Source organism: Triplophysa dalaica, chromosome 12, assembly GCF_015846415.1.
Source record: "Triplophysa dalaica isolate WHDGS20190420 chromosome 12, ASM1584641v1, whole genome shotgun sequence".
Classification (NCBI taxonomy): Eukaryota; Metazoa; Chordata; class Actinopteri; order Cypriniformes; family Nemacheilidae; genus Triplophysa; species Triplophysa dalaica.
In genome coordinates, this window is record NC_079553.1 from 10265354 (window position 1) to 10287794 (window position 22441).

General features: G+C 36.5%; 4 protein-coding genes across 10 annotated transcripts; all 4 read right to left on the reverse strand.

Annotated features, from left to right (window-relative positions):
* Window positions 1-1611: 1611 nt before the first annotated feature.
* fabp4b (fatty acid binding protein 4b) lies at window positions 1612-2579 on the reverse strand. Its single transcript, XM_056762665.1, has 4 exons — window positions 2428-2579; window positions 2111-2286; window positions 1902-2003; window positions 1612-1777 (listed from the first exon to the last, which is right to left on the reverse strand). Exons 1-4 carry the CDS (start codon window positions 2498-2500, stop codon window positions 1724-1726), a joined length of 405 nt encoding a protein of 134 aa, XP_056618643.1. The 5' UTR covers window positions 2501-2579; the 3' UTR covers window positions 1612-1723.
* A 3116-nt stretch (window positions 2580-5695) lies between these two features.
* stmn2a (stathmin 2a) lies at window positions 5696-11634 on the reverse strand. The gene is made up of 5 exons (XM_056763559.1): window positions 11458-11634; window positions 9232-9327; window positions 8808-8983; window positions 8422-8613; window positions 5696-7189 (listed from the first exon to the last, which is right to left on the reverse strand). Exons 1-5 carry the CDS (start codon window positions 11474-11476, stop codon window positions 7130-7132), a joined length of 543 nt encoding a protein of 180 aa, XP_056619537.1. The 5' UTR covers window positions 11477-11634; the 3' UTR covers window positions 5696-7129.
* Window positions 11635-12117: 483 nt separating this feature from the next.
* On the reverse strand, window positions 12118-15620 carry upp1 (uridine phosphorylase 1). 6 transcript variants are annotated; one of them, XM_056763191.1, is made up of 8 exons: window positions 15464-15620; window positions 15248-15303; window positions 14739-14850; window positions 14460-14618; window positions 14243-14357; window positions 13621-13830; window positions 13366-13528; window positions 12118-12892 (listed from the first exon to the last, which is right to left on the reverse strand). In XM_056763191.1, the coding sequence occupies exons 2-8, from the start codon at window positions 15283-15285 to the stop codon at window positions 12829-12831; spliced, it is 861 nt and encodes a 286-aa protein (XP_056619169.1). In that variant the 5' UTR covers window positions 15286-15303; window positions 15464-15620; the 3' UTR covers window positions 12118-12828. The 6 variants fall into 6 exon arrangements, with proteins under 6 accessions (XP_056619169.1, XP_056619165.1, XP_056619168.1 ...); XM_056763187.1 differs by having other exon boundaries at window positions 13382-13528; window positions 15464-15619; XM_056763190.1 differs by having other exon boundaries at window positions 13382-13528; window positions 15248-15297; window positions 15464-15571.
* Window positions 15621-15959: 339 nt separating this feature from the next.
* On the reverse strand, window positions 15960-22320 carry gra (granulito). 2 transcript variants are annotated; one of them, XM_056763195.1, is made up of 8 exons: window positions 22238-22320; window positions 20739-20863; window positions 19814-19893; window positions 19652-19692; window positions 19460-19535; window positions 17180-17286; window positions 16997-17044; window positions 15960-16908 (listed from the first exon to the last, which is right to left on the reverse strand). In XM_056763195.1, exons 2-7 carry the CDS (start codon window positions 20819-20821, stop codon window positions 17018-17020), a joined length of 414 nt encoding a protein of 137 aa, XP_056619173.1. In that variant the 5' UTR covers window positions 20822-20863; window positions 22238-22320; the 3' UTR covers window positions 15960-16908; window positions 16997-17017. The 2 variants fall into 2 exon arrangements, with proteins under 2 accessions (XP_056619173.1, XP_056619172.1); XM_056763194.1 differs by lacking the exon at window positions 22238-22320 and adding an exon at window positions 21235-21256.
* Window positions 22321-22441: the final 121 nt, after the last annotated feature.

Genomic DNA, 22441 nt, shown 5'->3' on the forward strand with positions numbered 1-22441 from the left:
ACAAATTTAGCACCAGGTGGCAGTGTAGATAGAAACTTAAGTGAGTGTGTTAGTTTTAAACCATTACACTTTTAAAACTCTGTTTTAATGTAACCCCAATCTTGTGGACATATTAAACTTTATCACATGGCCATAAAATATGGTGATGTTAAGTAGACTTGCTTGTGCTAGAAAGGTGACATCAGATCCTTAATGTCTTACAGTGCCCAGTGTATTCTATAATTTAGGCTACATATCCGCATAAATACATTACAGGTTGATAGTGTTATATCTAATGCATTGCAGCAAAGTAAGAAACATTTAATGCAATCCTGTTCAATTGTTAACATTTCATTTTATGTTTTAAAAGGAATCAAAGCCATCTATTTCCTGTTAATCAAATATTTACTTTAATCCTTCATCTAGTGTTTAATTCCCAACTTCTTGCTGTGGTGATATACATTTTCCATGAAATCATTTTAAATGTAAGGCTCATGGAATATTTCAAATGCATTCTAAAAAGGTGTCTTTTATCAGTCATGCCAGAAAACAATAGGCTATTGAGAGAAAATGTGACAGGGCTTCACCCTCAAAACTCAAATCTGTCTCATGACTTTTAAGCTTGCATCATTTGATATGACTTTAGCCAGGGACCATACATAAATTCTCTGTTCTCTGATAAGATGAATGTTATTATTATTGTATAATAAGCTTATATCGGATGTGTTTAGACATTTTCTGTTAAGAAATATGTGATCATTTTTTTATAGCTGCTTTGTTAACCTTCCTGATGACGTTTATATTCTAAGTAGCTATTATATTATTCTCATGTTATTATTGTGGAATCCTCTTTAACACAACATGCTTTAATGGGATTGAATTTTATCAGTAATATTACGATCACAAAAGGGGAATGTATATCTGAAAAAGCCTCTCGGATCACTTCACTCCAGCTGCTAAAGTAATGTTAATCCTGGAGGTATTGAGGTTACTGGTCTCAGGATCTATTGTGAACTGGAGTATGGATTAAGGCATCACATGTTCACTGACCAGTGGGTGGTGGAGAAAGGTGGTCAGACAATATTGCTTTGGTTGCTATTGGATGCCAGGCATTTTACCATTCCTGTTTTGTGATTTATATTCATAAGAATTCATTTAAACTCACAGATTAATTTTAATTTGTTGTATTTTTTAAGAAAGGTATGTGAATGGAATCATGCACCATTACTTTTCTACACAGCATTCATGAATTTTGTGTGCAATAACACACTGAGTATTTGCAGGAAATTCAAGATATTTAATAAAGGTAAGATGCGGGGGGTTATGGAACTGGGCGGTATGAGATGAACTGTGAAATCCTTCACAAGAAAGAATTGAAATTCTGGACTGGTAAAACTGTCAGATTACTGTTTTGTCAAGCTTTTGAAAATTTAAGTATACATAAGTATTTTCTAATATGTTATATATATTTGTTTTATCTTAATATTGTCCAATGCTTCATCAGTCACATGTTTCATTCTACTACGTATATGCAACAATACCAAAATATTTTTACTTTTATCACACCCTGTAAATAAAGGTAGGCAACAGGTTTTTTTACTTTTTATTGTTTTTAGAAAGTTACAAAAAGTATTTTATGCCAACAAAACCATTTATGTCATACATTTCAGTAAGAGGCAGTAAGGTTGTAGTAGAACCATATTAATATCGAAAGCAGTGGTTTTAATGCACAGAGTTCAAGACTTCATGCATCTTTTTCATATGTCCTGACAGCGACCACATCATTCATTGTACATGTCTGTAGAGATAAATGGGTGAATAGAAAATAGAGAGATGAGCAACACTAAACAAGTTAGAATAAATGGATTTGTAACAAAAATGAAATAGGCATTCATTGCATATATCTGTAGCACATAGCCTACCGCTATCATCTTGGAATCTTGAATCTCTCTTTCGATTATTGTGGTATGGCCCTCCCAGGTCTGTTTTTGAATAAGTTTATTATCCATAAGGCTCATGGTGGTCTAAAGAAAATAACATTGAAAGCAATTAAAGAAAATGACACAACACAAAAATAATGTCTGTACAAAACATCAAAATCAGATTAATAATTTCAAAAGAATACTCTTACCCTCACTTTCCTATCATCTGCAGTTGTTTCATCAAATTCTTCATCCAGTTTAAATTTGATTTCAAGAGTCTTAAATGTGGTGACAGCTTTCATGGAGATGAATCCCTGGTCATCCACGGCAATCGACAGATTGGGTTTTGCCAGGTTTGCCATTTGCCGAGCGGCAAACCCAGCACCTGTGTACACATACATTGACTTGACATACAGGTTTGCTTATAACAAAGACCCTCTTCTGTCACAGTTGCATGAATATAATATTGAGTAAAATACTCATGATGAAGGTAAACACAAATCAATGTTATTTAGTCTTTTCTTACCTACAGCCTTCATGTATTCATCAAAGTTGTCACTTGAAGTCATTTTCCATTTACCGACAAACTGCTCAACCATTGTTTCTGTCAAATATTCAACCAAAACAAACACAAAAAATATAGATTTTTCTAATACAACAAACAAAACAGGAACGTTTTCAAATTTTCAAAGTGTTGTAAAGGTGTAGACCAGAACAGAAGTGAATTTAAAGAGTTCAGGAAAAGAGGTCAGCTTCACCGACCAATCAGTAACACTGGGTGTGATGATAAAATGTGATTGGTTAGGAGATTTTGGAAGGAATGTCTAATATGAGTGACATCAGAAATGAAAGAAAATATATGTATTTTTAAATTACAACCTTAACTTAATAGAGTTGTGTGCTTTTAGAAACAACATGCTTCACAAAATTCCTTAAATAATAATCCTCAAAAATGAACATTTGTATAACTTATATAAAAACTCATCTTTAAAAATATTGATTATGATATATGTTGTGGGGGGCACAGTGGCTTAGTGGTTAGCACGTTCGCCTCACATCTCCAGGGTTGGGTGTTCGATTCCCGCTTCCGACTTGTGTGTGTGGAGTTTGCATGTTCTCCCCGTGCCTCTGGGGTTTCCTCCGGGTACTCCGGTTTCCTCCCCTGGTCCAAAGACATGCATGGTAGGTTGATTGGCATCTCTGGAAAAATTGTCCGTAGGGTGTGAGTGTGTGAGTGAATGAGTGAGTGTGTGTGCCCTGCGATGGGTTGGCACTCCATCCAGGGTGTATCCTGCCTTGATGCCCGATGACTCCTGAGATAGGCGCAGGCTCCCCGTGACCCGAGGTAGTTCGGATAAGCGGTAGAAAATGGATGGATGGATGGATGGATATATGTTGTTAGAGGATTGACTGTTACTTATTTAATGTTTTACTTTTACAGCGTTCATGGCAGGAAATGGCGCTCTCTACTGACTTGTTATGGTGAAGCATTTTTGTAATACAAAGCAAAATTCGCTACTGCCATGGCTTTCTGTTTTCATTCGCTAAGGATCAAAGCTGGAGATGACTGCACTCCGGTGACCTGCCAGACAAAAGGTTTAGTTGACATTGTATTAAAAACCTAACCACTTTCATTCAGTGTGCATGCAATTGTGTTATATCTAAGAGGTATTGTCCTTATCAAAAGCATGCAAATATGAGCAACAGTAATAGGATTTAGTTAATAAGAACAATTTATGAACTTTTAGCACGTTACTCTCCAAACATGTACAGATGCAAAACATCCCTTCCTCCTTTTGTTTCCAATGTATAATTTACAAAGAGAAACACAGTGCACGTGACCTCATTCCAGTGAAGTAGTTTTATGTTTTAATAGCAAATGAAATTGAAATATTCTTTATTGTCCCCAGAAGGAAATTCGCTGCAAACAAACAAAATAGCCTACATTGTCATCATCATTAAACACATCATTATATAAATAACCTCATATGAAATAAATGGTACCACATCACAAAAAATACATTATAATAAAACATCACAATTAAACAATGGAAAAAAACCTTAAAAGGTTAAAATACTTACATAAAGCAGATAAATAATATTTAATAAAGTTTTAAGCAGTTCATTTTATTCACATTTGCACTGAAATGTTTACTTTCTATTAACTACGTGTTCCTGGTTCTTTTTTTTCCATATGAATTTGCTGTGCTGGGATTGCATAAAGATCAAAGCAAATTTATAGATTAGACAATTGATTATTTTAATTTTGTTTTGTCGCACTGATGTGCAATTTCTGACCAACCAGATGACTCCATTAAAATGTTAATTAGAAAAAATGGTGCTCTTTGGGAATAAAGCATGGACTGGGTTTGTGTGTGATTGCGTATTGAGAGTTTGTCTCCAGATTATACTAGATGACAAGTTAATTTGCTCACTTAAACATTTAGCAGTGTGGCACTAAAAGAACAGCCCAGACAACAGAGATCCCAGTGGAGCTTTTATAATTAAGTGATCAATTGCAGGTGGAAATATAGAAGGAAAAGCACACACAATAAAACAATAAACCCTGTGGGCATAAAGATTTGCTCTAAATGAAAGTAGAGTCTAATGAATCTTACAGAGGGATAAGAGGGGAAAATAATGTATGTAGAGCAATAATTGTCTTTTTTCTTGCACAGCGCCCTCATACATTTTCCCCAGGCTACCAAGACACATAGTTTTAATAAGTGTGAAATGTAAAAACATTTTTTTTTTAATTATGGCATGCTAATGATGCAATATCATCTATCATACAAGAACACATGGCTTAGTGACCTCTTATGTTGTTTCAGATACCTACTCAACCAACACACTTGTAATGGCTGATCTCTATCAGTCATTTAACAACTTATATAGTCATTAAAAATTCTATTCAAAGCAATCATATATTCATGTTTTGTCCATTATATAAATTATGCAAACGTCTATTTGTAATTAAAGCTAAACCAATAAATGTAAAAAATGCTGAATAATATTAGTCTCTTTAGGTAACTCATGTAAGACCACTGGGTGCTAGAAAAGAATATTACCGAGCTAAGAATATTAACATATCATATCCTATGCCTTAATTTTTTTCATACGTTTGGGAGGTTTTTTGTATTAATTTCTTCACTCTAGTTTGATTAGAAGTACATATTCAGTGTGTGAATATTTCCATTACAGATGCTTATGAGAAACGTGGGGAAAAGGACTCTCTCAGGAAAACACTGTCTGTGGGAATGTTCACATCCACCATGGGAGTTTGGCACAGCCACTGCATCAAGATTAATTTCTCATTTTCGCAAATAATGTCCTTTCATAATAATGTCTGCCCTCTTGTGGTACATAAACTACTTCTGTTTCACAGTTTCATAAATTAATTTCATATTTTTCCTATTTCATATTTTAATAACTTAAAATATTAAGTTTTATCCTTATTTTGTGTAATAGCATAAGTATATTTTAATTTGAAAAAAAACTAAAAGTATATAATTAATAATTTTCTATACATTTTAATTAATTACAAAAATATAGTATTTTTTTGTAGCGGCCATGTTTATAGATCCTGAATTAATTTTCATTATTTACAACACTATTTTTAATTTATAATTAGATTATATTTTGTTAATATTTTTATGGATGCATACTTGCCATAAAAAAGGGTGTTTATTACAGGCAGTTTTACTTACGTAATCATAAAAACAATGCCTCCTTCTGGTGCTCCACATAATGTTTCATATATACAGTATACTATAGTAAAGGCAAATAACACAGCATTTCATTGTTCACAGAACCCCAAACCTTTATTTTCACCAAAGTTTGCACACAGAGAAATGAGAGGGGGGAAAGGACAATTCGGCAGCCGAAGATGCTTCTAGCATATTTATAGAAGAGACAGTGATTCAAAGAAAAAAAAAAATCATTCAGTGCATATACTGCAAACGCCTATCACTTCCAGAGAGAACACAAATGCTTGAGTCAACCTAACATGGACACGCACACTTACACACATTCATCCTATCTCACACAAGGTAAAAATAAGTTATACATCAAAGGCTTTAGCATGGCGTATAGGATGATACATTCAGCTGGTAAAGATGTTACCTGTTTTATCAAGCCAGACAGATGACAGAACATTCAAGGAGATGAACTCCCTTAATTGCACCGCGGGATTAAAAATGATGTCTACTCCTGCTAGTGAGAGATGACAAACAACAGCCTGAATCAATGTGAGGATACGGGGTCAAGATCTTGCTCTAAGAAGCAAAAACAACAGGAAACCTGGCTGATTCTTTTTTCTCTTTCAGTCATGACGCAGGGTGTGTCAAGCCGTCCAATCCAAGAAGTCCAGAAGGGACGCAGTGCTTCCAAACGTCAGCCAATGAATGTAGGTTTGCAGACGCCAACATGCAGATGTTCATAACATTTCAAGAAAGTGATATTTATTTGTACAGAGAATATTAAAACAAAAAGCTCAAAGACATACATTCAGTTTAATTTCATTTATCAATGAGACACTATCGATGTGTTTTATTTGTTTCTGCGCTCATATTTTAAGCAATTTGTTCAGAAAAAAGGAGCCTGTCTTGATCATGCTGTATATAAACTGAAGTGCACTATATATTCATGAGTCTCGATATGGTGGCATGTTTGTTTTGAACAGGTAAACCTGTGTTAAACTGGGGCCTGAGCACTGAAGCTTTTTGCATTCTTCACAATTACACCAAACTTTACATCATTTAACACTGCAAACGTAAGCAAGCAGCTTACTCACAACACCGAAACCTTTCACATGGTCAAACCCGACGTGGTTGAACCAATAAACTGACAAATAATAATAATCATCATCAATTAATTACATAAAACATTGTATCACGTTGATTTGATACATTTGATCTGTTATCATTCAATCAGATTAGATAGATCGATAGATAGATAGATAGATAGATAGATCGATAGATAGATAGATAGATAGATAGATAGATAGATAGATAGATAGATAGATAGATAGATAGATAAAAAAAGATGTATATACAAAATAATACTTGTGTCTTTCCGTTACTCTATGAAATCAAGCAATTCAAACAGTATACAATTGTGATACTTGTTGTTTTGACTGTTGTTTACCAGCGTTTGTTTGTGTGTGAGTGTGCGTGAGCAGGATAGGATGACAGGTTGGCTGATGAAGGGTGTGAGGAGGTGGAAGAACTTCACGCTACTAGCTCTTCCCTCAGCTCCTTGTTCCTGCGGACCACTTCAGCGTGTCGCTCCTGAGGGTCAAAAATATTAATTTTACACACATAAAATAGTGAAAACAAAATGCAATATATGCGCGAACATATGACTGCAAAATAATGCAGATTGCAGAAATAACTTCTTAATACAATAGTTATTAAAATCTCTAAATATATATATATATATAAAATATTCTTTGAAAATGCTTTAAAATGATTCCGTGAGTAACGCAAGGAAAGAAATACAATTATTTTTACTAGCCAGGTTAAAGGGGAGGTGCAATGGTGATTCATGCATTCTGACTTCTTTACAATGTTAAACGTGATTTCTTCTCATGCTTGAACTTGTCATCTTTTCGAAAAGGTGTTGGACGTATGACGTAGTATTTCTGTGCTGGATACACTCCCCCAGCCTTCGTATAGGTTTGGGAATGTTCTTTTTAAAATGAAAATCCCTTTCTTAACAACTTTTCTTAGTCCCTTATTGGTCAATTCTCCCGGAAAAGCACACCCGCACATTAATCCGCCAGAGCGGGAAAAGGAGCATGCGCACACGTCAACCAGTTGGAGCAAGAGAGAGAGAGAGCACTGCATTCGCGAAGTTCAGCTGGGTTTGTTTGTTCAGTGCACTTCGGTGAGGAATGTTATATAATGGTGGATACAATGCTGGATTTGGAGATTGATCTATTGATAGATGGAGCGGTCCCAGCGCTAAAAAGGGACGGACATGAACCGCATGCGGTAAGTGAAAGAATGTCATATGTCTGTGCTTTGGCAATGGGTGCACAAGTGCTTTAGTTCCGCGCCCCACCCGTACGCGTGCGGCAGGAGGTCTTATGTTTTCGGAAATAATCGTACAACTGTATCCGTCTTTTATAAATGTGATCAGACTTAAGACTCTACGGATATTTGAAGGGTGCGATACTATTCTGTAAGAACCAAAGATTAACGTGAGATATGCAGAAACTGTACGAGCTATGGCCACTATAAACTGGCCAAATGCCAGTCCATTATTTAGTACTTCATAGTTTACTTCACTTAATTTCTTAAAGGCCGAGTGTATGAAATGTTGCGGCATCTATTGGTGAGGTTGTGAATTGCAACAAGCACTACGGAGGCTGATTCTAAGGTAGTAAAAACATAACACTTCATTTTGTAAATTTTTTACACATCTGAATACATGGTTATGTACGGAATATTGCATTTCTGTCAATAGATCCTCCCAAAAATTACACACTGGACATTTACGTTTCTTGAGTTTTGTTCACCTTCTCGTGGAGACGTCCCATCAGGGCTGCCAGCTGAGCCTCGCGGTTCTCCTTGATCTGCTCCATCTTCAGAATCAGCTTTTCCTCTGCCATCTTGCTGAAGTTGCTGTTCTCCTCCATGGCTTTGAGCAGCACGTCCCTCTCGTGCTCGCGTTTTTCAGCCAGAGCTTTAAGCACTTGAGCTTCCTGGGACTGTCATTATATAGATCCAAACACACAGGCAATATTTCATTAGGGTGATTTTATTGTTGTTGGCTAATTATGCTCCATCAAGACTCTCTGTACTGAACATTTGTGGCTCCACAAAGTAATACGTACATTACTGTAAAACATTCGCTCAGGATTATAGCTACATAAGCTCTCATTCTAGTTCGCCCTCCACATACCCTCCTGCGGTCTTCAGCTGCTTCCAGTTTCTTCTGGATGTCCTCCAGCGAGACATCCCTCTTCTTTGGAGGGGAGGTGATGCTGTGGGCCACATCGGTCACTGGCGAAGGTGGTTTCAAGATCACCTCAAAGGCCTGGCCTGAGGCCCTCTTATTGATGGGCTTTACCTCCATATCTAGACAGTCAATTACAGACAGTCTTATTATGTAGGATGGGGCAGATTTCAGATTTCAATCTCAGTTAATAAATATAAAAATTTTTATTTTTTCAAATTAAGAGTAGCTAGATAACATTCTAATAAAAGAACATGGATATTTTAAATACTCCTATATTAACATATATAGACAAAATATCTGTTACAACGGCTGTCTTTTCTCTCTATTAAAGATGATTTCAGATACAGATATTTGTTCTTTGATTTACCTTCAAATTCACAGACAATGTTGTTGCGTGTCTGTGGGCTGAAACAGGAGCAAATGAGAGAGAGCATGGACAGCTCCTTCATCTTCTCCTTGTATGCTGGAACAAAAGTAAATTGGCCCCTTGTTAGTTATATGAACACACCTAGTCATGCACAAATATGCTGAAGTTAACAGGGTGCTGCATATCGCAAAGTCACTGCAACTCTTTTGAGTATTCGAGAGAGGGCTATAATTTCATACACTTCATTTTAAACTTTAGGAATTTTGTCTTTCTCTACACACACAAAAAAAATGTAAGGTATGTTGTTAGGTTTATTGTAAAAAATAAATAAAAAAGTTGATGTTTTTCTTTGATTAAAAAATACATTAAATAAAATAAGGATCGCAAAAGGACAACAAAAAATCTAAGCACACTCTTTGTAAATAAGAATCAATTACTCTCCCTACATAAATTATTTAAAAAAACACCAAAGAAATCTGTATTCTAGAGTCTTAGACCTTTCCAATGATATCTAGTTTGTCATGATTCGATTAGAAATTACATGCACAATATTGACGCAAACTTTGGTGTCCCGTGTACGGAACGGGTGACAGTTAACAGGCTACACAACAATAACACTTCAGCGAATGTCCCATCATGACTATAGTATTTTATAGATTAAATGCATAACACAATAAACCGTCTAGAATGCAACAGAGCAGATACCTGAAAACCTTTATCCTACCATAAAAAGTGCCTCAAATGGAACGTATTGAATGAAGCTTGCAGACTCATGAAAAATGCAAAAGGAACACTAATGACACTTCCCATTTCCTGCCCTCTGTAGCATTGTACAGATTACAAGCACATCCTCAACTGCCCATTAGCCAGAAAATGAGAACCAGACACTATTCAGAGTAGCAGACAATAGTTTGTCCTGCATTAATCCTAAAAAAAGGAATAATCCAGACCAATCTCTCCAGCGATACAGGTGTAATTCATCACAAAGACAGAATCCGGGACCATTTATGCAAATATCCCCCAGTGTCCACATGCTGACAATACTTATGTGTCTTGTGCTGTAAAGGTCACCATGTGCAGCATCTCATTGCTGCAGGGCTGGCCAAACTCCCAGTGTGCAGTTGCTAGCCATTCTCTCCGATATCAACAACCAGGCCCACTGCATGCTGGCCTTAGACTGAGATCAATATATCCTGACAGAAAAGGCCCATGAAAGATTCTGAAATGTGACTTAATAGCGTCTGTAATTTTACAGCCTACTGAATTCTGGGGGAAAACGCAGTAAAACCTTAGTGACGCCCATGCCGGTCAGTCATGTATTGTATCAGTCAGACAGTTTTATTATGGGAACAAAATACAAAACTGTTATTAATGGTAGATTTTATGACACATTCCTTTTAATATAATCACCAAAAGAGAACCTCCATTATTGTTTTCCTGACGTTGTTATTTATATTTAGTGATGTGCCTTCGCATGAAAATAAATAGCAAGGCCTTTGCTAGTATATCTAAGAGCATCTTTATTAGTTTTCTCTGAATGCCTTAAGAGCCTTATTGAAAATGTAGGCTGAGAATGTAAGTGAATCTGTCACCTTGATAACATCTGATCATAGCATATGCCAGCATTCAGACTTCATAAAGGCGATGACATTTTATACGATCAAAAATATGATCTCATTTCGCACATATGAGCACATAAAATCGTTAATCGCTCGTTTATTGTGATCAATCACTTATGGTATGGTGATATTAGTAGAGGTTTTATGGCTTTATGTGGGCAGTGATAAGATCCCGGTTTCTTGGGTGCGGTCTTTCTGCATTATGATGCGCGCGGCAGCAGGAGCAGGTGCGCCATAGCCAAGCATCCCACAATTTTTTTATCATTATATATAAACACACACACAAACACTCATATATATATATTCTTTTAATTATGATTAAATTACGATTAATTCTCGCCATATATTAGTCTATTTCAGACGGCAACAACGCCAAATGCGCTTTGTATGATGCCTCCGATAATTTAATCGTAGACTTTAGTCATATGCGCATATTCCACTTTAGGTAAAACATATAAGAAACATATTAACAATGCCAAAATTGCTTTGCTTATTAATATAAATATTCTTGCGTCGCACGGTTTTGGCATGCCTCAGTCGTTTTCTTCCTCAGACTCAGTTATCGCATTTCCAAACGCAACAATCAAAAGCAATGCGCATCACTTACCGATAGCTGTTTTGGCCATTGTATTCTTTCCTATATCCGTATTAATTTCCACAATGGTGGTGGTTTGTGCCAGTGGCGTTGGGTGCGGATGATGCTTAAGGCACTGAGTCAGCAGAGCACAATGAGGCGAGCGGAGAGATGTGAGGAGGGAGCGGCTGAGTTATGATCCTCTCTCTGCGCGCAGCAGCAGATTGGCTACCGGCACCTCTTCACTGACGTGTGTGTGTGTAGGTGTGTGTGTGTGCGTGTGTGCGTGCGTGTGTGTGTTTGTGTGTGAGAAGAAACAAACCACCTGCATCTTAACGACAATTCATGTTATGTTCAGGATGCATATCATTGCATGCAGTTTAATGCAAAACCTACATGTTTCCAGAGATGTGTCTGTTGTTTGTGAAGGCAACACACATTGGGCTTTGAGGCAGCCTTTTGCACTCCAAGGGTTTCTAATTTCTTCTTTATTTGTTTATTAATAAATTATGAATTGTATTATAGTGTTTATAATTGTTTTTATTAAGTATTATTGGGTTCATTATCGAGTTGTCTTTGTGGGCTACTGTGCATATATGACATTTATACATTATTAGTGTAAGGTGGCTTAGTTTTTAGCATTTATTTCATGTAGTGCAAATAATGCACATAATACACAGAAAAAAACTCTCATTCAATAAATATCTTAAAGTTTATTTCTCTTAATGTTATATAAACAGTCAGTCATTGGAATAAAACATAACTTTGCATGCTTACATTTTGTTAATTGTAATGGAAAAACTTAAGACATTGGTGATTTTAAATAGTACAACTTTACAAACTGTTGTAACAAAGAAAATGAGGCAAGACCAAATAAGTGCTAGACGATAATGTAACTAGTGCTTTAAGTTAAGAACTGTGCAGTAATCTCTCGTTTCCCTTTGTAAATAACTACTATATCAGAAAGCAGTATTTTTAAACAATAAGTATTGGGATATTTAAAACAATTTAAGACAATAAAGAATACATTTTGACTAATGTAATTTCAAACCAATTTATCTATTACTTTCAAAGCAGGAGTGTGCATGAGTACAACATATGAGTGACTTGAATAATAAACCGTAGAAAAAGATTAAAGGTATTTCTGTTGGTTTGGTCATATTTAAACAAACCAGTCGACTTGATCTGGTTTTCATATATTAAGGATCTTCCTAAACAAAACTGCAGTATTTTCCTAGAACTGTTTCCTATCTTCAGGCGAGGATTGTTTCCGATGCCTGCACAGAAACCTGCCTGTTATTGTTCTAGCTAGCACAAAACTAGCTTTTCTTGGAGGCATTCAGCTTCTTTTTGATGTAATGTCTTATCAGCATCTGTGGCCGCTGCTGGTAGTCATTCAGGACATCATGAGAGCTGGTGAGCTGGTCTCCTTTCTGCCTGTCCAGCAGTGTCACGCACACGACAGCCGCTGAAAACAAACAAACGAAAAAGCCGTCATATTATATTATACCTAAAGCCATAAATTTCACAACCCAAACAAACAACAGCAGGCTTAATGTGTGACAAATTCCAAGAAGTCTTTTACACTCTGCAAGCGACTACTGTGACTCCAATAAAAAGATAAATCTTGAGCACATGTGTGAAAAACGTGAGCCCTGCTATAAGTGAATGAATCTAATCAGCCAACAGAGTTACAAAAAATTAGCAAAATCTGTACCTTTAGATAGCTGTCATTGGGGCAGTTCCCTCAAAGATACACTTTAATATTAGACAGAAATGTATTTGAACCTTTACTATCTTATCTACCCCTAAAGGTTGCGATTTTATTTCTCACAGTGCTAATGTTTACAACTGGCAGTGTAAATATTGGAAATTTTTGACAGTGTATTTAAGACGGTGTACTAGAAAAGGATGGTTTGTACAAGGATTACTCATTATTGCCTTTCAAATTGCATACCACGAAGATTACTCAGTTTGCACATGGCCGCAAAGACCGATGACTCCATCTCAATGTTACGAACCCCAGCAGCATAAGCTTCAGCAAGATAGCTCTGTTTATCCTCCTCAGTGTATGAGCAGAAGGCCCCATCCAGCCGAGCCTGACCTGTCCCAAAACAGTTTTCAAATTTAGTAAACATTGAAAAGTTGAAATGGAACAACAGCAAGTACTTAAGCGAAGATTTGATTTTAACATACCTTCGTAAAAGTCTAGCGTGCACATCGTGTTACCAATGACGGTCTCAAACTGTCCGAGGTCATCGCCACACTTGAGCAGGTCCTCTGCAAGTTTGGCGTCAAGTTCTGTGCTCCTGACGACTGGTTTGCCCAGTATGATCTGCTCAAAGCTGGGCTTGAACATAGCATCAACTGACTGCTTGGTTACCACCACAGTGCCTGGCTTTAAACCTAACAAAAGGCCAGACAAAAAAGGGTTGAAAAACAATAACTTGACTCACCACTGTATGTGTAATGATTCAATTGCCAAGTTAGAAGAATGGCTCTCTGTAACAACAAGGGTTTTGTGCATCTAAGCAGTTAAAATCAGCTGATCGCCCCGTGTGAGATACCATTGTATTTATGTGTTTTTATTAGCCCAATTAAAAATATAACTCACATTAAAAACATGAAACAATGCTAATTCTTGATGTTGTTAATCCAGTTTCAACATATGAGAAACCCCAAGTGAATCATGAAATGACTTACAAAGAAAAGGCTTTCTCAGTTTACAACACAAGTATGGGATTACACAATATTCTTGAAAGCACAAAAGCCCCTTTTAAGCGAGAAGTTAAAAAGTCAAATCAATGGATGTATGTACCTATTCCACCTGAGGTTCCGATGCGCACTACTGTAACATCAGTGCACCGAGCGTGATAGAGAAGCTTAATAAGCTCATGCAACATGATCGAGATTGACGGGATGCCCATGCCATGCTAGAAAACAGAGAAATCTAACATTAATCTTCATACAGAGTGAGATGCCTGTTGCACAATACTACACTAAACACAATATATATGGAGTTTAAGCTTACTCACACTGACAGATAGCAGAGGTCCAACTTTAAACATAGCATATCGATCGGTCCCTTCGCATAAATTAGGGTACTCTGCATTGGGGTCTGCGAGACCCAAATCCTTTGCGATGTATTCAGTGAAAGACTTCATTCTCCTTGGACTTCCCCCTACACACACAAACTAAAGAAATATGCATAAAACGTAATGCCTCTAGTTGTTACACACGTAATATACAAGAATGAATTATTTTGATCAGCACAAAAAACACATAATATAAGAGTTGATGTTTTTTTACATTACTTTGACATCTTCAAACATAGCTGGTAAGTCGTGACTGGACGTTCCGAGGTTAAAGTGGTAGAGTATATCATCTTTCATGGAATCCAAATGAGGATTTTTAACATATATGGTCCTATGCAGGAATTATAGAAGTTAGACATTTACACGCAATATGTATGGATTATTGTCCGGGGCAGACAGGTTTAAAGTACGACTTGAATAACACACACTCTTAACAGAGTACAGTGGGACAACAGTAACTGGGGGTCATGAAAAGGGCTTTATGCGGAAATTCCTATGCTTTTCTATCGATTCTCACGAAGCGGAATTTAACTTTACTTCATGACTAACACGGCACAGTTTATACGAATGACTCTGTTTTTATTACGTGTCAACCCGTAAATACATAACAAATGTCAGATGTGTTTCATCAATCATTTGACAACAAACTAAAGGAGCGGTCAGGGCGTACATGTACATAATAAACATATTTATATTTTAAGGAAAAACGATCAGAATCGTATCATTACCTCTCGCAAGTCCCGTTCTTCTCATCACAACGCGGCATTTTCCGTTTTCACTGTAACTTAATGTGACAGTTTTCATTGTAATTTTCATTGGGCTCTGTATAAGGTTACATTGGTCATACTTACGTAAATCATTCACACCCATATCATACACACTACATACAACAGACATCAACATTCAGAAAGAAATGTCTTTCATTGAAAAGGGATGTTAAATACCTAATCGATTAACTTTACTCCGTCAAATGAGCTTCTCGTCGGCAAGGTCGCTTTCTGTCAGTTTCAGCTGTGACATCCGGCTGCGGCGCTGCAGTACGTAACGTGCGGCAGCGCACAAGCAGCATCGCCGTGGCTTTTTCCACCAGAACTCCGACAAACCCCGCCTCCTGCGACAGTGGGCGGGACGAAACTAGTTCCAAACAGGCTGATTGGAGAGTTGAGATGGCAGTTGCAGCAACAGGGTGGAGTTGCGAAGTTTTCTCTTTCTCTCACGCGACAGCATTGTTTATTTTATTTACAGTTCTGGTTTAACAAGTACTGAACAACTCGCAGACTTGAACTTTTAATACTTTTCAATTCCTCCACACAAACCAAATGCTGTATGATATCCCTGAGGGGCCATGTGTTCGATTAGTCAATTAATTAAGATTAATGAAACAATAAAGCAAAGCACCAAGTAAAACAAGCATTATTGTGTGTAATTAATTTTGTGGAGTTTTAAGATATTAGATTTTAATTTAAAACAAGGAGTTTACAGATTACAGTGTCAGTATGATAAAAAGCAAATATTTTCAAACAAAGATGTAACACACACTTTGTGTGATTCAATCCAATTCACTGCAATATATTATTAAAACATTTAAATAAACAAAAATACTGAAATAAAGTGAATTACTATCCATCGTCACAAGGATGTGTCGGTCAGTGTACAATTATTTTAAAGACTCAGTAGTTGTCAAAAAGATTGTGCCACACATGTGTTGCCTGCTCACTCTTTGAATCCAGCCTCATGCACTTAATGTCCAGTGTTCAAAAGTCAAACATTTCTGAAGTCTAACTCCGACATCTGAAAAAATATATATCACTCAAGGTGCACAACTTCAAGCTCCATTACGAATCCAAATATCAGCAAACCTCAAAGATCACAAAACAAGTGCAAAGCAAAACCGTCAGCATTTTGGAAAAGCCAGAGTTAGAAATCACAGTTGTTTGATGATGGAAAAAAGTTTTCAAAAGAAAGGATAAAAAATGAGCGTATAATGTATAATTATACATTTTTGCATGGAATGCTTTTGCAAGTATCCGTGCACATCCGTGCACAATTTTTGAAGATCGTTCATCAACACATGAGCATTGCAATAGCTATGCAGAATAAAACTCAAGTATTCAGCCGCAAAGAGAGCAGTTTAATATTTCCTTTTTAAAGAACATGTTTTTTTATTACTTTTTCTTCCATTTTTGATGCCTTCATTTTAAGACCAAAAAAGTGAAGATGCTCTTCAACCTCTTATATGCATGAATTAGGCACTTGTGAAGGGCTCTGCAGTTTTCAGAACTTAAAAAGCAGCTTGTAACCATTTCCACCTTGCTTCCCATTTAGTGCAGTTTCAGACCCTCATATTTAAATAAAAAAGAATTTAAGGAATTCGCCACATTAGGCAACCCTATGAAAAGAAAATTAAATAGGTAAGCAATGCATGGTCTAAAGGATAATTATATTTTAACTGCATGTAGTGTGATATTAGCACTTACACGTCCTCTTTCTTGTAGTGGTTACTGATTTAGCACAACACGAGTTCTCTAAATTGGATCATAGATCAGAAACAAAACGTAAACATTGTTTGTCTATGCATGTTCATTCTTGTACGTCTATAAAAACACCTCACATAAAATAATTATTAAAAGCTCTGTATTACAAAATTTAGTAATACTCACTCCGTTCTCCAAAACTATTGGATGATCTGGCAAAAACTCAGGTTTCTTCTTGGCCATTGGACAGTTTGCCAGCTTGATAAGGAAGTCCCTAGTGTAGCATATCCTTTCTGCCATCGTGAAAAAAAAAAAACATTCAGCTTTGGCTCTACATATCCATCTATTTCCATCTACCCATTGATGTTAAGTGATTCTTACATTCTTGACTTTAATCTAAAAGGGATAGTTCACCCCAAAATAAACATTCTGTCATCATTTATTCAACCTCAAATTGTTCCAAATATGTATAAATTTCTTTGTTCTGCTAAACACAAAGGAAGATATTTGGAAGAATGTGAGATCTCATCCCCCATTGACTCCCATAATATTTATTTTCCTTATGATGGCAGTAAATGGGGGATGATATCCGTTTGGTTACTGAGATTCTTCAAAATATCTTCCTTTGTGTTTAGGAAAACAAATATTTTTTTACATCTTTGTATCAACCTGAGGGGGAGTAAATGATGACAACATTTTTATTTTGGGGTAAATTATCCCTTTAATTTCTTCTCCTTATTTTACCTGTCTAAAGCCCTATTCGCACAGAATTAGTATTACCTGGGGACCTCTGGTTATTTGTAATAATTGCAAAGATTGTCTGTGATCATGTGGTGCATTCGCACGAGATAAGTGAAGCCTGTGCCAGCATTTGTGTCACCCGCGATCGCAGTGATCTTCTGTCCGGTTCGCTATCACGGGTCTGAAATGCTGACAATGCTACAAGCATTTCCATGATAAATAAATAAACGGGAGACTCCCGGTCAAGACAACAGTTTTGGCAATGTATGGAAATGACCCAGCAAACAAATTAATATCAAAACACTTCAAAACATTCCTCCATCATTCGCAAACGGTGGATAAATATGGAAGCAAATAAGAGACATAATGTTTTGAAATTTAACAGCCTATGAATATTTAATTTTGAATTATTTTACTTTGGAAACCATGTATCTGAATTTATTTGTTTCAAATTTACCTCTATGAAATTTAAATATGAAAATTCTTGATTTCCAATTTAAAAACCTGAATTTAATGCTCACAAATTCAGATACAAAAAAAATCAACTTCAGATTGATCAAATTTGATTGCTCTTATTCAGATCTCAAATTTCAAGGTAATACTTTTCAAAGAAAACATATGTCTAATTCGACTGCTCAAATTCAGATCGAAAAATTCAAGTTAAATATTCACATGGTAACATCCGGGCTACCCAGGATAGGAAAAACAGTTGAGCCCAGAGCCCGTCTGCAATTGAACCGAACCATTGAACCGAACCATTGAACCGAACCAATGAACCGAACCGACGTCGGTCGAAAAATAATAATAATAATAGTTCCAAAAAATAATTAGCAACAACATACTTTTGTTCTGTAGAGTCTGATTGTACATAAACAGCAAACTTACCGGAGCGCCTTCGTTTTCCCTAGAAGTCATCTTCTTTACAGGTTTAATATCCGTGCCTTGGCCTCTTCTTGGATCATGACAGACAGTCAGGTTGTCGTGCTCTGATAGGCCGCCCGATGTCGGTTCAATGGTTCGGTTCAATTGCAGACGGGCTCTGGGCTCAACTGTTTTTCCTATCCTGGGTAGCCCGGATGTTACCATGTGAATATTTAACTTGAATTTTTCGATCTGAATTTGAGCAGTCGAATTAGACATATGTTTTCTTTGAAAAGTATTAACTTGAAATTTAGGATCTGAATAAGAGCAATCAAATTTGATCAATCTGAATGTATTTTATCTGAAATTCTGTAAGTTGATTTTTTTTGTATCTGAACTTGTGAGCATTAAATTCAGGTTTTTAAATTGGAAATCAAGAATTTTCATAATTAAATTTCGTAGAGGTAAATTCGAAACAAATAAATTCAGATACATGGTTTCCAAAGTAAAATAATTCAAAATCAAGTATTCATAGGCTGTTAAATTTCAAAACATTATGTCTCTTATTTGCTTCCATAGATAAACCTTGAAAAATGATATATGAGCCCGCCAACTCACAGAGATGCCGATTCGCACAAGACTAATATTATCACAGGACCTGGGTGTTCGTAAAAATATGGTAGGTCATTTGTGGGGGAATTTTTACTTTACAAATTACAGACATGGCGGATTCGCACAGGATTAAGATCACAGACAATCTCTACAATTATTACAAATGACCAGAGGTACCCAGGTAATACTAATCCTGTGTGAATAGGCCTTATCTCTGTAAAATAACAATTCTGTGTTAAGAGGGACACCTGCCTTTCTTTTTTGGCTGGATACTGGTGCTTTGAAGCTGAAGGATTTCGTACAGCTGCTCCACTTTAATAATGTAGTCCTGTAGACAGTAAACACAGTTTTGGGGTGAGAGACTGTCAAATAAGAAAAAAGACCTGCGTCAACAATTACGGTACAAAGCATTGTGTTATCTTAGTACAATAAACTTGGTCTTACTGGCTTTTCAAATGGCTTGATCACAACATTGCTTTGGGGTACTACGGTGACGTGTCCAACAAACACACATATAAAAAAAACATTCAAATTAGAATAAAAAAAGGACCTAACACAGTTGCATTGTTATGGTTTTGACAACGTGTTAACATTGTCCCAATGTACCTTGATTTATGTTAAGACGACGTAGTGGCCTCGCTGGTTCCAAATTTCGTACAATCCTTTTTGACATCTCCATTTTTCTCCTGAATAGGCGGAAAAGTCACCATGTTAACGAGTCCAAGATGACATGAATAAATACATGAAGCTTGAGTGTGTTTCTTTTTTACTAAAATTTAGACATTCTTTTTTTTCTGAAAATCCAGACCAATGTATTGTAGTTCTCTGTCATCACAGAGCTGCAAGAAAAATTGAGTCTGACAAGAACATCACAGAACACAGAACAAAATATACATATAGTCATAAACATATCATCAAGTACTATAGATGAAAACAAAGATATACATGTCGAAGAACCAAGAAATTCTCATTACATTGACCGTGGAACATTTCGTGTTGATGTCAGTCTGGTCAAGTAAAATGTGTGCCAACTAACTTTTGAGACAAACATGGCAACTACAAGTAAAGTTAGATGATCCATTCAAACCTGTTGCACAAAGGGGCTACTGCATAGTCTAACTGGCAGTTAAAATCTTCTGGAAAAGGTATGATAGATGATGACAGGTATTGACAGATACACATGCAAGCGCGCGCACGTGCACGCACGCTCACACACCACAAAATAACAGCAAGTTAGAATATTTTTAATCGTTCAATTTAAAAACGTTCAAATTACCTGTAAAAAAACATGTAATTGCAGATTTACGTCAAATAAAATCGACAAGTGTGAAATATTAAAAATAAATAGTGAAGATGAGCTTTATCATCGACATCATCTACTGTTTCTGCTAGCTGGCTAGCCATGATGACTGCCAACTTTACACTTGATAATTTAGTTTTCACACCATAACATGCTCACGGCAGACAAAATGTAAATGTTGACGAATGTCGTGACACATTCATACAAAACAAACAATGAATGGCTTCTTACAGTTTTTCACTGACGAAGCGTCCAGCTCCAGCCACAGCGTTATCTGCCTCCGTCATTTCAAACACAAACACGCATGCATGCATTCGGCCTGAGCTCGTGACTCTTCATCTGCTCGCTCGAGCTGCCTGCACATCACATGGAATGAAAAGTGGCCAAAAAAATGTGCTTAGTATTATACAGGAGTCTCTACATCATTTTTTAATTTAAACTATCATGGATATCATTATATTTTGTACTGTTATTAAAAGAAAAATGCGAACAATTCTAGAAACGTATTTTTTGTCTGTTGTCGTCAATACAGGGGTTTATTTTAATAAAATCCTAAAAAAGTCGTATGTCAGGGTGCTCTAAGAAAAAGAGAAGAATATTGTAGATGTAAAGTAAAAACTTAAAGGGATGCAAACTCTGACACCTTTGACACTCTTTACCTATAAAGACTTTTTGTTACAAGGAGCTAAATAGTACAACCTGTATTGATGCATATAACAGAGCTTACCCTGAAGGTTTTTTAGGAACCATGCTTCAAGTTAACTTGATGCCCCCTTTTAAGTATTCTAGTAACAACGTCGCGTCGCATCCAGTCTGGACACATTTTTATATTAAAATAGGTTATAAAGCGTCTTATTGTCCTTTGCCGCGTCCGGTGTAAGAATCGTTACTTTAATGGCCATTCTGACCCAAACTGGTGCTTTGTAAATCTCCCAATTCCTGAAATGTATTTTTCTATGTCCTGCAGACCATGAAACAGCTGACTGTTGTTTGTAGCCTGATGCATCTTGTAAATTGAACACTAACGTTACTCACTTGATCAGATTATCAAATTCTATGTGAATTCAGACATCACTAAAATGTCTGATATTATGGCGCAGGAAGCACTCACATGATTAACATTGATTTCTGACTTTAATGTGGCCCATCATTTTAAGAATACCTCTTAAAATAGGTTTTAATTGCTGAAATCTCCCTTTTCTATATCACCCATCATTCCCACACTCGGCAACGAAATTGTTCCTTCTCCAGGATTCCTTGAACCGCAGTGCCCTCTATTGACATTTATCATGAAGAGGTGTTTTTTTTTTTAACAAACTGACGATGGTTAAAGCATTGATGTATAGCTGCCGATATCATTGCATCCATAGCATAACTGTTAAAATATAATCACACCTTTTGTAACTACAATATAGAATGATCTGCTTCAGATTAGCAATACAATAGTGGTGTCTCGTTTCAGATGGCTGCGTCCTCGTGTACTCTGGAGGTCGCATTCTCTGAATACTACGTACTGCTGAGGTAAAAACACTTAACACAAAAGTGTACTGTTTACATTTAAACACCACAAATTTGATTGAATGTCTTGCTGCTGCCGTTTATTCAGAATAAAAGCCGTTGGTCTAAGTAAAGAATTGTGGTTTCTTTATCAACGAAGGATACACTTCACTCATCTTCTGAATTCCTGTGCAAGGTCGTCGCATTTAAAGGGTGTATTCTGAGTGCCCTACCTGGTTTAATGAAACGAGACAGTCTTGATGACGTATGCAGCCTTCGAATGCGACTTCCAGAAGACGCAGCCTTTCAAAACGACCCACAGCTATTGTTCACTTAATGAACTCCATCATACAGCCAATCAGAAGGCCTTTTAATGATTTTACTCCATAGGTGACTGTTCCACACTTACCTTGCATGCTCATCTACAAACGGTACAA